Here is a 17,120-nt window from a genome sequence, read left to right on the forward strand (position 1 = left end):
CAGTCAATCCATGGTTCTTGTCTTGGAAGGCTCTTGTCTAGGTGTATTAGGTGCAACAGAGGAATAATGAACAAGCACACAAGAACATGAACTACCTAGGAAGCAAAGCTTGGGTTGTCTGTGTATGGAACTTATCAGCATATTGGGGTAAAGTAGGGAGATAGAGGAATAACCATAGTGTCTATAAGAAGAGATCTGTTATATGTTGTGTCCAGAGAAATGTGAAGAGGGTTTTGAGAGAGGTTATTTAGGCAATCAGAATCCAAAGTTTATGGGAGCCACGGAAATAGTCCAGCACGTGGGAATGGACCGATGTATATTAATATTTTTTTACAGTCCAGTAGACCCAGGTCTACTTTATTCTCAGGTCTCATGAGTACCACCCAACTCAGTTGTGCCTTCCTGTCCACCCATGTGAATTGACAGATGTGTCTTCTCAAAGTTGACCAAAATGAAGCAAACCTCCAAATTTGAATGGTTTATAGGAGAAACAGTAATCTTAGTAGGAAAGTGGTTAACATGCTATCGTACCATTGATGAAGGTCATGGTAACAGACCCCACCATGTGATCGAATAACTTTATGGGGTCAAACTACAGGCTCAGGGAAATATGTCTGCTCTGAATAAAAAGTGTTTTGATGAGTGCTTCATTCTCCAGTTGCACCCCATCTGGTCAAGATAGATATGTTCTGATAACAGAAGCTGAAGCCTGTTAGCCAGAAGTTTAGTGTAGCATTTGAGATCAATGTTCAGGTGAATAATGTGGTGGTAACTTGATCTTATGTGAGGGTCTTTCCCCAGATTAAGGAGAACCATGATGTGGGATCTCCTTGTGTGTCTGTCTTTCAATAACGTTTCATAACTATGACTATTCCAATGTTGGCAATGTTGGTGTAATGCAAAGGTGTAATGTATAGTGTATTAGCTCTCCCTTCACGCTGTGCTTCTGTACTACTTAGAATATGTGTCTGCACTGGTCATTATTCCATGTGTATTTACGACTGATTGTAAATAAAGCTATCAAAGCAACTGAAAGCAGCTATTTATGGATGGCTCTCCATTTTTGATCAGATATTCTGACTTCAATCACAGATCATGCATTGAGCTACAGGAAACTACCTTCCAAAAGGTGGTACTAGAGCAAGTTTTTCTGTCAGGATTGCTCTAAGGACCTTTGCTTTGTTATTGGAAATCTGCTGTCTTCTGATTTTTGTCTCTAACGTTACTTCTCAGACTGACTTTTGGCTTGGACATGTTCACTTTTCTGTTTCACCTCCTTGGTTTTGATCTGCCTTCTGAGTTTATCAACTTAAACTTCAGTTTGTTGAGCATTTAATTTTTACACCAGTTTTTGTGCTAATAACTTGAGCCCCAATCACAAGTCCATCTGGCTTAACCTTTTTCTTGCCAAGGACGTCGTCTCTACGTCCTCCAAGGGTGGCATTTCTGTAGTGGAGGACGTAGCTAAAACGTCCTCCCTACTAATATCTCAAGATATCTCAGGATTGAATGCAGCTATCTTGATGGTTTAAGGTTCATTTTAAAGATGAGTCTCATCTTTAAAATGATACCAAGTTCTTCATGATAGAACTTATACAACGCTATTTGGCATTAAGATCCAACTGCAGATCTCAATTTTTTTTTGCATAAAGATGGTTGTATATATGAATTATTAAATTTTGGTTTTATACTGTATATAGTAAGCTGTGCAATCTGAACAAAGTTAGATTTTGGTATCACAGTCACAGTTTGCTAGGTGCAGTATAGATTTTTAACATATTAGTGAATAACAGCAAAATACTGCATGTCTGCTGTATTAGTGTTTCTGGGAATCCGGGCTCTTGTTGTAGTTGATGTTTGTGGTACATATAGTATATATACACATTGTTTACACCTTAAACTATTATTTTAAAGATACTCTGTATATGAATGTGAGATTGAACATGAGTTTTAGGTGCAAATATGTGTTTTAGTGCATTTTTAAAAAAAATTATTTGTGTTTGTCACAAAGTTGCATGAAGGTGGATGTGGCTATTGATGACCCATTAAGACATTTGTAATCTTCAGGTTGTCTACTTTCAAAATATCAGATGCAAATGTCTCAAATGTCAAATGCACAAGTAAGCTGACTGATTGCAGGTACTGTATAAAACAGACCCATTGCCCACCCCATTTTGAATTAGCACCATTTTAAAATCACTATACCCACCAGCCTATGGAAGAGGTTAATGGTTAAATGACATGTTTGATATCTTTAGATGCATAAATATTCACCAGTTGGAAGATATGAAAAGTTTAAATGACTTTTGTTAAATTTAATCCATTAAATCATTGTCAGAGACCAGATTAAGGCCAGGTCCCATTACAAAAATGCAAAAAACCTGCAAAGTGGGTGGGATTCTGGCTCATCCCATCCACACATTGCAGAAAAAAATGTCAATTATACCTATACCTATATATAGGTGTAATAGGATCAGAAAGTCAGCAAAACTCTATGGACTTTCTATGAAAAATGCAATTCACTTCATTCATGTGGCTTATTAACAGCCACACAAACAAATAAGCACTATCTCACTGGACTCAGAGTGTCAGGACAGACCCAGACGCCTCCTCTCACTCCCTGGATCTGCCCTGCCTTTTCAGGTCCATTAATAATCCTAGGACCAACACCTGGAGCTGAGGCCTACTCCAGACCTGCACTGGATCACACATATATTAGGAATCCTCCTGTCACCTTTTCGCATAACATATTACAGCATAAAAGATTCACAACTGCATTGTAAAAGATTCATACTAAAATTACATAGAAATGAGAAACTACTATATTTTCAACATTCCAAAAATGCATTATTTTAACTCTACTCCTTTAAAAGGAACACTTCAGGCAAAACTGGTACAGAGTTATTCCTAATGCAGGGCCTGAGGGACGTGTACAACGTAGGGATTTTCTTTGGTGTTCTTTGAATCTCTTTGTAATGCATTATGCCTCCAGGCATTGCACTAGGCAACACATTTTAGATATTTTTTTCCGAGGTGTTCCTCTAATACCACAAATGTCTTTCTGTTTATACGCTATAATATGGTGCACAAACTAATATGTACAATGCTTATAACAGACAACTGTTTAAAGTATATGAGGCAAGAGTAACTTACTTTATTGTAGCTTCTAATTGGATTTAAGTAGTTTTCATTAGACCGGTTGCCGATATTTGCTAGTATGTTACACAGTTCTCCAGCCTCTACTGACTGACTCATGTGGTAGCGTTCTATATTAATAAAATGTGCGGTTATGTGAACGGCTGCAAAATAAAAAAAAAAGCCAAGATAAACAGGTATACAATGAAATGTCCAGGCAAAATCTGTAATTGTATAGTGAGTGATGGCAAACATAATAATGACTTATCTTTTTGTGCAGAATTGCAAAAGAAAATTTAGTTATGAAGACAGCAGTAGGACAGTAGCATGCGCGACTTAAAGGAGGTGCCTTCTTCTATTAGAGAAACTAGATGTGATGTAATGTAGAGATGTGCCAGGTTCTCCTGAACACAGAACTCAACTATTCCATTATATTCTAAACGAAACAAACATGCAAGTCTTAAATTAAAATCCTGTTCAAAAGTTAATATGTAGATAAAAAGTAAGGCCCATCCTGTGTGCTAGTTTAATAATTGCTTCAATGAATATTTCATTCCAATAAATTGAAACTCTTCATTTTAATGAACTCAGGTAATCGGACAAACATTTAATAATGCAGTTTAGAAGTTGAGACTATTCACATGAAAGTAAATCTTAAAATTAATTTTAAGTTATTAAGTTAATAAATGGAAAATGTTTTGTACCATGTGAGATGCAAATTCTCCACTGTGAATTGATACTAGAACTATTTTGCTAATACTCATGGAAAGAACAATTGTCCCAAATAATTAGGATATTTCTGAATTGGTCTTTCTACTGTCTTATCGCCATACTCTTCATATATCAGTTATTATTTTTTATATAATAGTATAAAAAATGTTGCACCAGTGTCTGAGGCATGGGCCGACATATACCAATTTACAGACTCCTAAGCTTAATGGCCCAGATTTATTATGCCTTGTATTTTCTGGTGTAAAATTTTTGTATAAAACATTGCGACTTTTTTCATTTCTGTGTAGTCCTGTTTGCCTGCCTTACAACTACCCGTCACAGAAATCTGGTGCAAATAACATGAGAAATGTACATCAGTTACATGCTGGCATACATTTCCCTCAAGGTACATAGTCCAATAGAGGTTTGAATTTCATTTATGAAGAGGCATGCACCTTATCATATATAAGGCGCACTCTCCACCAGCACAGGGGCCATGAAGACTGCTGTTAAAGGGGCTCTATCATTGGAAAAATCATTTTTAACTAACATATACTTGCATAAAATTACAATGCGAGTTCACAGCCCATCTTAAATCAATTCTGGCATGAAAGTGCACGGACCAGTCCCTCGGGTCGGGACAGCAACACAGACAAGAAAAAAGAGATCATAGTCCAGCATCATATGATGTAATGCGCTAAAACACAGCTTTTAATTAAATAACAAAAAATTTAAAAGCATTCCAAAAGGCACACGGTACACAAAAAAATATATACTTTCTTCTAATTTGTCATGTATTCATAAATCTGCAAAAGTAGATGGACAAAATCGAGCATTAATGTGAAAAGAAAAACAAACCAAGTCCACGTTCACATGGTGGAAGTTCTGACGCATTTCGAGACTGTTGTCTCTTAGTCGTAGCATAGCCTTTAGAAAGTCTTCTCCACATATACCTTTTGTATGTCAATCCCCTAAGTAGTTTTTGAATAAGCCCGTTTTTACTCGCATGCTAATTAGCTTTCAGCGTGCACCCAGAAGTCTCAGCGAGCACCCTCTCTCTGTTATGTGTACAGCACTGGCTGCTGCTTACTTCTCTCCCTGCACTCACACACAGCAGAGAACGCTTGCTGAGACTTCTGGTGCTTGCTGGAGGCTAATTAGCATATGAATAAAAACAGGCTCATTCAAAAACTACTGAGTGGATTCACATACAAAAGGTAGGTGTGGAATAGCCTTTCTAAAGGATATGCAAGCATGTGCTTGGTTAAAAATAACTTTTCCCAATGATAGAGCCCCTTTAATAATGTCTTCATAAATCTGCTCCAAAGTGCCCTTACATCTTCGTAGTACTTGACAGCTGTTCTTCCTATTTCCTTATACACATAAATAATTGCTACCTCCAACCATCGCTTTTGTGAAAGAGAATATGGAGACAGTGTACTAAGCATATAATTGTTCTTACAATTTGGAACTAATATTGTTGCTATTGTACAATGTTACAAAGAAGCTTGTGGCTACCCAAAGTTACACGATTACCCTGATATAAATTTTCTTCATATTTTCAAATGTACATCCCTTTTTGGGTTTTATAAATAACCTTTCTTCCATGATAATGAAAATTCACCATGAAGGTAAATTGTTTCTATATATAACTGGTTTCATAGTGGCTCTTAAATGAGTAATTCTTTAATTATGTGCATTGTAATGTTCATGGTATCTACTCCAGAAGATGAAACAAGTTCAAGAATAGTTATGTGGCGCCTGACTGACAGAACATTTTCTCTTAATGACTTTCATATACGAGATTTAGGACCACAAACATCAACGTTATGTGAAAGATGTATCTGAAGGGAACTTATATTAATTAACCCAGGCAAGTGTGAAAATGAAAAATGTTGACGTATGTCTGCAAGGATGCTTTAATAACGGGAAGCTGACAGCAAAGCTGTATTCATTATACACAGGCATGTGTGAAGACGAAAAGCCAGCATAAGCACAGATCCCTTGAGTGGATTTTCAATTGTGCTCTTGATTACAGATAACATTGTTGTGTATTCCTCTTTGAACATGCTCCGGCTCCAACAGCCTCTAATTACATCCTTTCCAATTTTAGCAATTAAAGCTTGCATTTGAAGTAGTGTGAGAACCGATGAGAAATTAAAGGTTGGCATGTAAACATAGATCTAAATGCACTTCTTTCAAGGTTGCTCACCTCTATTAGAAAAACCTGTTATTGACGCAGCAAGATAATAGCTGATGCTAATAAAGTAGGCTTTGTATATTTTAAGCTCAGAAGAAGCCGATTATATGAAACAATGCTTGAAAAACAGCAGTGGTTACTTTTAACAGGGCACAATAAGGCTCCTTTTGAGCTCCTTACTGCAAGATATAGTTTCACAATTGATAATTTTCATGCAGATCTTTATTTTAGCATTAAGAGATAAGCTTCCCTACATAATAAGTTCAATAGGTACCTCATATTTATGTATAACCTTATTGGAATAACAGATAACTGGACATAATGGCATTTATAGCACAAACACTATGGTACTAGAACTGGTCACTAATCCAATATTAGAGAGTTTAGGTGAAAATCAGAATACCCCATTAACTTGTGACCAGATATGCAGAATATGCATACTATTTCATTGGAAAGAAAGGTAAGATGATAAGAGGATTCCAAGCACCTCTAGTGAAGATTATCTTCAGGGATACAATGGAAGATACAATGGAAGCAAAGAAATTAAACACAACCAGCTTAAGATGTTCGAGGATGCATGCAGGACTTGTAAAGGGAGCGTTTGCAACCATACTTTCATATGTACAAAACACAAACATAGATATGTCAATGTCTGTACAGCGCTGCAGAATATGATGGTGCTATATTAGTAAGCATAATAAATATATAAATACATACATTCATACACACCAGCCAGCCCTTGAAATTAAAACAATTTGTGAAAGAGGACGAATGGGGCATTTTACTGTATTGTGGGCATAACAATGTATTATACTATGCAGGGGGTGTTACAGTATTATGCATAGGTATACCTATATATATTTAGGACATGGTAACAAGATGCAAAGATGAAGAGAAGGCAATTCAGCCAAGGCAGTGAGATGCTCTAGGCTATATTCTGCTGAGAAGCCTTGAGTTCTTACGTTTATGTGGATGTTACTTTGACATTGTGTCTTCAGGCACCACAGTATAATAAGCTGTAATAATAGCCCGTGAATGAAAAACTCCCAAAATTTTGGAAAAATTCATTGGGGACACTATACTGTGTGGAGGGACTAATATGGAGTATTATACTTTGAGGAGCCACTATGGGACATTATACCATGTGGAGGAGCCACTATGGGACATTACACCACGTGAAAAGGCAGCTGTGGGTCATTATACTGTGTGGATGCCACTATGTGTGGATGGCCAACTATGGAAAATTATACCATGTGGAAGGCCCATATCGGTCATTGTACTGTGTGGAGAAGGCCACTATGGGAAATTATACCATGTGGAGGAGCCACTATGGGACATTATACTGTGTGTAGGGGCTACTATGGGACATTATATGATGTTGAGGGGCCACTGTGGATCCTTATACTATGTGGAGGGGCCTCATAAACACGGGTAGTTATCCAATAAAGATGTTCACATTTTTGTGCAAAAACACACCGTGTGAACACAAGTGGCTACAGCTGCATCCAGATAGATACTGTCACCGCCCTTATGAGTGCTGCCACACTGTGCTCCTGGACGCATACATTTACCACTAATTGAGGGCTGCACATGTACTTTAATTGTTTCTGATGGGAAAGTACAGGTGCATTCAGGGAAATAGAATAGGGTCCAGAATGATCTTGCGACAGCACTTCTGTGTTATGGTATATGACTTTAGTATAGGACTCATCAGATTTACAATTATTACCTGACACTCCAAGTACCACACCTTTGATTTTTTAATTTATACAAAAAAAAGTTTGCCTACCCCTGCTTTAACATATATTTACCACTCTATTGTGTTTTTCTCAGAGGGCTCTGGGCACATCAGGATATGACTGCTCCAGCTAGCAGCCGTGTGAAGATGCCAGAGCTGTGATAAAGCTTTTCACTCATCTTTCCTCTTATGTATAACTCCTATGCTGTCTCTTTCTAATGTTAGGTGATTATCTCATATTAAAGAGGTTTTTCACAAACATTACCATATTTAATTAAATTTTTAGACAACTGAAATTAAAAAATTTTTGAAAATAGAAACAATAAAACATTTTGCAGAATTTTAAATATTTTCTCTAAGTGTAAGTCCTCCAGCAAATGAACGTGTGCAGTATCTGGGTCAGTAAAAACGGCACAGTATCATCTGTGGTTTTTCCTGACCCATACAATCAAATGAATTGACAGAGCCATAATCATGGAAAGGTATAGGACTGCTCCATAATTTGTGGCTTTGCATAGAAAAAAACAAAATGAAAATGCTACAGAAAAAATGTGATGCGTTTCTGCTGCATTTTTTTTTGCATGTTTTTTTTTTTTTTTTTTGCTGCATTTCTCTACATCGGGCCATAGCTTAAAGGGGTTTTCCCATCTCCCTTTCCTAACAATTTGCCTGCTATTGTATTCTTCAATATACTGGTGGGCGGGCTTTGACTGTTCAATGGACAGGACACCATGAAGTTCCTCTGTAGATAGACATTGTCATAACCTAGAGAGACTATTATGATTACTAAAAATCTATAATAATGGAGATAAAATATGCACAGTAAATGTATATTATATCATACAGGGTGGAGAACACTTATGTGCTCCATGCTGGCAACAGAATTGCAGTAAACGTAATGTTATCTTTGTGTTTATGCAGAGAGAGTAAAATACTGTCCAATCCTTTATCAGCAAAATGCAATTAGCTGCCCTGTTTGCCTGGAGTGCTGAGCAATAAACAACAGCTCCAGGGAGCAGTGAGTGAGTAACGCCATTCGACCTAAAATCGGATACAAAGCCAGGACCCTTGACAACAATATGTAAACAATGGGATGAATAATTTCAAATAGAAGCAGCATTGCTAAGCAATGTATTTAGGGAATCTCTTGAATTAACATATGGTAGCAATGTACATAGGATACTTGACCAAAATCTTCACTTTGCTGGTACTGGAAAATGCAGCATGCATTTGTTTCCACAGCAGCCAAAAACGCTGTGCAACATAGGGTCTCAGCATTGATCAGGTTCAATGATAAATTCAATCACTATGCATGGATACCATTGCCGCTTCACAGTGACTATATTTACACACATACTATTGCCACTGAACCATCCACCCAGATTCAACAGTGTTTAGCCATAGAAGGTTCTATTCTGGGATGTTCTTAATATTATTTAAAGCAATTAAATTATGACATCACAAAATACCTAGAGACAACAAAATACAGTCTAATGAGCTTACTATAGTGACACACCATAACATTTAAATAATATTTTATATTAATATTATTTTATTTCTCTCTACTTATAAAATATACAATTGACACATTTTTATGCACAATTGAAAAAACATACCTGTATGAAGTATGATCATATAGCCAACAAGCCTATGAAATGTAAGAGTTTTGTCAAGCAGCCTTCTCACATCTCCCCTGCAATACTAAATAAGAACAAGAAATGATTTGACTGTCAGACAGTATGCAATGTACTATATAGAAGAAGCGACTGTTATACCTATTTTCTACTTACTGCACTAGTTCCTCTGAGCAGGGAGACAAAATTGCGACAGACTGGTAGTATAAGCAACATGCAGTTAAAGTTCAGGCACATTGCAGAGGCTCTTGCCCAAGCTAAAGTAGACTGTAGAGAAAGATTTAAAAACAAAGATGTATTGTACAAATATATGCAAACAAACTAAATGTGTATTTCATTGTATATACAGTCCTATGAAAAAGTTTGGGCACCCCTATTAATCTTAATCATTTTTAGTTCTAAATATTTTGGTATTTGCAACAGCCATTTCAGTTTGATATATCTAATAACTGATGGACACAGTAATATTTCAGGATTGAAATGAGGTTTATTGTACTAACAGAAAATGTGCAATATGCATTAAACCAAAATTTGACCGGTGCAAAAGTATGGGCACCTCAACAGAAAAGTGACATTAATATTTAGTACATCCTCCTTTTGCAAAGATAACAGCCTCTAGTCGCTTCCTGTAGCTTTTAATCAGTTCCTGGATCCTGGATAAAGGTATTTTGGACAAACAATTCAAGTTCAGTTAAGTTAGATGGTCGCCAAGCATGGACAGCCCGCTTCAAATCATCCCACAGATGTTCAATGATATTCAGGTCTGGGGACTGGGATGGCCATTCCAGAACATTGTAATTGTTCCTCTGCATGAATGCCTGAGGATTTAGAGCGGTGTTTTGGATCATTGTCTTGCTGAAATATCCATCCCCGGCGTAACTTCAACTTCGTCACTGATTCTTGAACATTATTCTCAAGAATCTGCTGATACTGAGTGGAATCCATGCGACTCTCAACTTTAACAAGATTCCCGATGCCGGCATTGGCCACACAGCCCCAAAGCATGATGGAACCTCCACCAAATTTTACAGTGGGTAGCAAGTGTTTTTCTTGGAATGCTGTTTCTTTTTGGACGCCATGCATAACGCCTTTTTTTTATAACCAAACAACTCAATTTTTGTTTCCAAAATGAAGCTGCCTTGTCCAAATGTGCTTTTTCATACCTCAGGCAACTCTATTTGTGGCGTACGTGCAGAAACGGCTTCTTTCTCATCACTCTCCCATACAGCTTCTATTTGTGCAAAGTGCGCTGTATAGTTGACCGATGCACAGTGACATTATCTGCAGCAAGATGATGCTGCAGCTCTTTGGAGGTGGTCTGTGGATTGTCCTTGACTGTTCTCACCATTCTTCTTCTCTGCCTTTCTGATATTTTTCTTGGCCTGCCACTTCTGGGCTTAACAAGAACTGTCCATGTGGTCTTCCATTTCCTTACTATGTTCCTCACAGTGGAAACTGACAGGTTAAATCTCTGAGACAACGTTTTGTATCCTTACCCTGAACAACTATGTTGAACAATCTTTGTTTTCAGATCATTTGAGAGCGGGCTGTCCATGTTCGGCGACCATCAAACTTAACTGAACTTGAATTGTTTTGTAGAAAGAAATGGTCCAAAATACCTTCATCCAGGATCCAGGAACTGATTAAAAGCTACAGGAAGTGACTAGAGGCTGTTATCTTTGCAAAAGGAGGATGTACTAAATATTAATGTCACTTTTCTGTTGAGGTGCCCATATTTTTGCACCGGTCAAATTTTGGTTTAATGCATATTGCACATTTTCTGTTAGTACAATAAACCTCATTTCAATCCTGAAATATTACTGTGTCCATCAGTTATTAGATATATCAAACTGAAATGGCTGTTGCAAACACCAAAATATTTAGAACTAAAAATGATTAAGATTAATAGGGGTGCCCAAACTTTTTCATAGGACTGTATATATGACAGGACAGTTTCCATGTCATTTATATATTTTACATTCTAGGTACATTTTAACTGCACCTGTCTGTATAGAAAACACTACAAGACCGGGGCCCCACAGGACGTAAATGCCGCGATTTGCCCGCAGCGGAGACGCATCGGGAAAAATCGCGGCGTTTTACAGTGCAAGCAAAGGGGATGGGATTTATGTGCACTTGCTAACAATGCCATGTGGATGGCACAAATGTTGCCTAATTATGTATGGCAGGTACATGGGTATGAGCTATTCTATGTAGGTGGGGTTAGGATGAGTTTTAAATGCTGTGGCACATGGTTCTGTTGACTCCAAGATTGAGTTCTTGAATGGTAGTCATCCAGTAACCCCACATCTGACCACACACAGCATTACACAGTAGCCATTAAAATAAATGGTTGTTCAAGTAATCCATGGATGGAACAGGTCTGTCACAGTAAGACAATTCCTTTAAATAGTATACTTACCCCCAGTATCACTCGTGTATAGTAGTACATATCAGAGTTATCATACCAGATGAAAGTATCAATGAATAGATATGCATTTAATCCTAGCCATGTTACCTGCAACAGAAGAATAGTATTTGATTATTATCACTATTGTTATTTTCTTTGATTTACATAGTGCTAATATATTGCATGAAGAAGTACAATCATAGAATGGGTATGTATGGAGTATGTATGTATAGCGTAATCACAATACTAGACACAACCTACTGTGGTGCTATTTTGGTAGAGTAAAGTAGATTTTTTTTTCTAATCCTGGGCAACCCCTTATTTCTGAGAAAATATTTGTGTGATATGAGTGTATTCTGCTTGTCACATAATGGTCCCAATCGTTGGAGGAACGCCAGTGCTATGACACTCAGGAGCCTATTGAAGGCTCTGTGGGTCATCACTACTGAGTAGAGGCATAAAATGAATCGCCTGGACCCTAATGCAAAATCTATCTGAACACCCCCCACAACTGTATTGTATCATTTATCCAACTGGTCTCCTCATATCGGCGAGAGACACCTTATGGGCTCCGTAAGACTCTATAACCTGTCAGGTTACCTCCCTGTTACAGAGATTCTATGATTCACTGCCTATACAAGTAAATAGATTACACAATATACAGCAACACTATTGTACACCTTCAAATAGACACAAAGGGAAAGTCCAGCTCCCCAACTTACAATATACTGGTAACAGTCCACAAATGATTTGCACAGAACAGGGACTCACAGCAGCGGGTCAGTAGTGGTATAGTCCAATGGTAAAACAATATCCACCACTCATCCAAATAAAAATGCAGAAAGGGATCAACATGTTTTAAGTTGCACCACCAACTCTTATTCATGGTCTGAACTCATGATGAACACAAGCAAAATAATTATCAGTGCTGAGGATTACTAAAGGATGCTAATATAATTACAGAAAACACAGGATGGAACTAACTTGTTCATTACATTGCATCCAACACAGAAAGCCAAGAACACTGTATAGCAACATCGGAGAATAACACATGCATCATTTATTACTGGGGAAGGGGGAGAAGGGTAGAGGAAGCATAGGATCTAAATACAAATACAATAAATTATACAATAGTTACATGGTAGATGGGGTTGGATAAAGACATCAGTCCATCAAGTCCAACCAATCCCTACAGTTAGGATCCGGAATACTTCCCTATTCAACACTGGTCTCCTCTAATCCCCATTCTTGACTTGATGTTTAACTCTCTTGATGCCAGTAACCTTTAGCCCACTTACAGCAGCCTGATGACACTTTTGAATGTTTGTTAAAACCAGATAGATATTGCATCTCAGGTTCACAAATATTGCTCCTGGAGAGTAACCATTTCATTCCAGTAGAGTGGAGGGCCAATCGTATTCATGATTGCCACAAGCAACTTGTACAAAATATGTTGGAAATGTTTCCATCAACTCTCATTGGCGGCAGAGAGGACAGTTCCTCCAAGAGGCTAACAACTGCCATCCAGTCCACACCCAGCAGGGGCACACTCTCCAAGGTCTGGGACACCTTAATGGCACCCCCTCTCCAAACTATCACCACTGAGGGGCCTCGTGTCACCAGGAGGGACAAGTATAGGTGCATGTTGCGTGAATACCTGGCCAACCACAGCCCTGTCCTCTCCGATCCCTCTGCACCCTACACTTATTGGGTGTCAAAGTTGGACTTGCAGCTGGAACTCGCGCTTTATGCCTTGTAGGTGCTGTCCTGCCCTGCCGCCAGCATTCTATCAGAAAGGGTCTTCAGCGCAGCCAGTGACGCTGATCAAAATGAACTGCCACTTGATTTACCCATCATTTGCATGTCCACCAGTGTCAAGCACCCCAACATGAAGTTCCATGTGTGTGCTCCAGCTCTTCAGTTCCTCCTCCTCCACCTCCTCCACCATCACAGTTGAAAAAAAAACTTTAAAATCACCCATTAAGGCTCACCTCAAGGGCTTAATATTATGCTCCAAAAAGGCTCTATTCATCCATAGAGCATAATATTAGGCTTCTACAAGGCTCAATTCATACCAAGACCATAATATTATGCTCCTAAAAGGCTCAATTCATCTCATAGGAGCATAATGTTATGGTCCTTCAATCCTCAATTCATCCCAAGAGCCAAAAACTATAACTCTGCTGTTTAAAGGCTCAATTCACCCAAAGGGCCAAAAACTCTGCTGGTTAAAGGCTCAATTCACTCAAAGGGACAATAACTAAAACTCCGCTGTTTAAAGGCTTAATTCACCCAAAGGGCCTAAAACTCTGCTGGTACAAGGCTCAACTCACTTCAAGGGCCTAACACTCTGCTGTTACAAGGCTCAACTCACCCCAAGGGCCTGAAAAGTAAATTTTTGTATGGCTCAGCTTAAGGCCCTCTAACTTAATTTAAACTTAAATGACAGTTAAGGGTGAGGGCTGTTGGATTTCCCATTGCCTATGCCATCTGTGGTTGTCATGGGCAACGTGATTTAAAGGGGTGTATGCTTTCTTTAGCTTAAAATTTGTCTTTCTGTCCATACTAATGTAGGGGAAAGAAGGTTTCCAAGTATTCTTCCACTTTCCATATTGAGTTTGGAGTGTTTACTTGATAGGCCATGATAGTGGGTTAATACTGGGACTTGGGCATGTTAGATGCAACCAGACATGCTTCCCCTGCTGTCCCAGTTGCATTCCAGAGGTGTTGGCATAATTTCCTGGGGTGTCATTGTGTACTTGGTGACTCTCCTTAGTCGAATAGTGGTTTCCCCTGAAACTAGCCTTTTTTTCCCCATAGACTATAATGGGATTCGATATTCAGTCCAATAGTCGAATATTGAGGGGCTTCTCGAAACAAATATTGAATATTTCACTACTCACTCATCTCTAATCCTCAACACTAGTATTTATATTGGGTGTGTTGTTCTATGTATGATGTATGATATGAAGAAGGCAATAGACAACGCTCAAGGTCACAGTAGAATTTATTGGTTAAAATGGTGTACAATGCTAAAACACCGCGTTTCGGGCCCTCACGCCCTTTTTCAAGTGCATAAACTTAATCCACAGATGGCGTAGCATAGACCAGCTTTCTATGACAGAAAGTGTCAGATGAAAATCGGTGCTTTTCTGTCATAGAAAGCTGGTCTATGCTACGCCATCTGTGGATTAAGTTTATGCACTTGAAAAAAGGCATGAGGGCCCGAAACACGGTGTTTTAGCGTTGTGCACCTTTTTAACCAATACATTTTACTGTGACCTTGAGCGCGGTCTATTGCCTTCTTCGTATGATTCTCTTTTCCGGTTGTTCCCTGATCGGTGCTCTTTGGACGTGCTGCTCCCTCCATCTATATATAAATAAAAAATTTCTTTACGTGGTTGTGAACGGATCACAACCACATCAGGTGAGAGGCCATTTGGGTCACTATTATTATTATATATTTTGGATATCCTTCATTTTGGTTTCTATGACCACAGGCTTATCTGCTCAGTCCCCAAGAGACATAGCTGCTTGCTCTCGGGGGGTGACGGGACTCCTCAGATAGTGGAGGGGGAGGTGAGCGCTCCGGGATTTCTGAGCTCTTTTTCATATCAATAAAACAATTTACATGAAAATGGGCCCCGAAGCTGAGCAGAAATATACTGTAATATTTGGGTACTGTAATTAAGGTTATAGTGAATTTTCGCTGATAGATTCCCTTTAATTCGCTAGTTGAATGCTGTATTACTTGCACTTATGATACATATCTCAATCCTTTCACTAGTCCTTAGTATGCTCTAAATTTCTATGAACATAAAAATGAATAATAGACACGTTCTACCCTTATTTCTGGACATTAAAATTAGAACAGAATTCACTAGTATTTTTTCATGGCATCACCATCTAATGAGAACAGAGTAAATTAATGAATATACAAGTTCTAAAGAGCAAGTAAGTTTTTCATCATTATTAAATAAAGATTTATGCTTATTATGCAGAAATGAATTAAGTAGATCAGTGCTGCGTGTAGCTCCATGAATAACAGCCTCAGCAGTATCGAGAGGGGAAAAAAGCAAGGCTTTTAATGAGATTTGACAGAGCATTCAATCATATACACTACCATGACTGTGCACTTGAATCTCTTTAAAATCCTAACTTTGAAACCTATGATAATCTGCAGCTGCTCATGTGACAAGACATAAACTCTCGCACACAGAGACAGAAGAGGAAAGACCAGTACATTTTTATCTACATTATGAAATATTAAGCGTTTGCTTGGTGGTTTTAATGCAGTAGCAGCCACTTAATGTTGGGATGATTTGTTGCCTGTAGAAGCGAGTGAATCTGACAGCACTTTCCAACATAAAAAAGAAGCGTAATAAATTTTACAAAGCAGTTATTTACATTTCTTGTCACTATAAACAATACAATTTCTTTCATAAAGAACTAAAACGTTAACTAATAACTATTGGAGGAATATTAAGGTGTGGTATGGGTGTACAAATATATTCAATGCAAAAATGCTATATAAATTAAAGAAATAACTAACCATCTGTTTCTACAAAGAAAAACTCAAAAAATTATTTCAGAAAAAAATATGCTCATACTTACCAAAACCAAGAAAGATGTTGTTTCATTTAGGATCCAATAGCCCATTTCAGTCCTGTAAATGTTGCACAGAAGCAGCCATACAAGGGTGAAGACCTTTAGCACCTAATCTCAGTCCTGGCTGTATCCTTCTGCTTTGAACAGAATCTTTTGTCCTTGGAATTTTCTAATTAAAATGTATCTGCCAAAAGGCCATCACCGACCTGTCAAGATCATGTGACCAAGATGAACATAAAGGTGGTCTATCTCCAGTGTAATTCCTTTGGGTTGTTCATTCATTACTGAGAGATCATGGTATCCTTATCGAATACTTAGCTTTAATTTGCATATATTAAAAGGCATCCTAGTGTGTATATATTGACGTAACATGCACCTTTAATGCAGCACATATAAGACAGTCATAAGAATTGTTTAACATGTTTAAAATATCTTTAAATCATTCCTCAAATAACTTCAAAAGTTAATCTAAAAAGACCCCGTCTGTAGGAAACATGCTACTTTAAAAGCCAAGGTCTTTAAAAGCCATGTTGGATACATCTGCTTTTAAATAGCAAGGGCAACCTTCATAGACAATAACTTTATAAATAGAAACGTCTGGAAACTGAAGCAAGTCTCTCCCTATATAAGAGCAGTAATGGGGCAATTTTTTTTTTTGTAATGTGCACAGTCGATGTCACGACC

The 17,120-nt window shown here is 38.0% G+C and overlaps 1 protein-coding gene across 1 annotated transcript in view; it reads right to left on the minus strand.

The window, feature by feature from the left end:
* Positions 1-16,487, minus strand: part of NOX3 (NADPH oxidase 3) — a 62,792-nt gene extending 46,305 nt beyond the window's left edge. The window contains exons 1-5 of the mRNA XM_075267786.1: positions 16,443-16,487; positions 11,841-11,936; positions 9,575-9,685; positions 9,401-9,485; positions 3,154-3,299 (exon numbers count right to left, since the gene is read on the minus strand). Coding sequence (XP_075123887.1) covers positions 3,154-3,299; positions 9,401-9,485; positions 9,575-9,685; positions 11,841-11,936; positions 16,443-16,487 — 483 coding nt within the window. The remainder of the gene's footprint in view (positions 1-3,153; positions 3,300-9,400; positions 9,486-9,574; positions 9,686-11,840; positions 11,937-16,442) is intronic.
* Positions 16,488-17,120: the final 633 nt, after the last annotated feature.

The sequence above is a fragment of the Leptodactylus fuscus genome, chromosome 3 (genome assembly GCF_031893055.1).
Source record: "Leptodactylus fuscus isolate aLepFus1 chromosome 3, aLepFus1.hap2, whole genome shotgun sequence".
NCBI lineage: Eukaryota > Metazoa > Chordata > Amphibia > Anura > Leptodactylidae > Leptodactylus > Leptodactylus fuscus.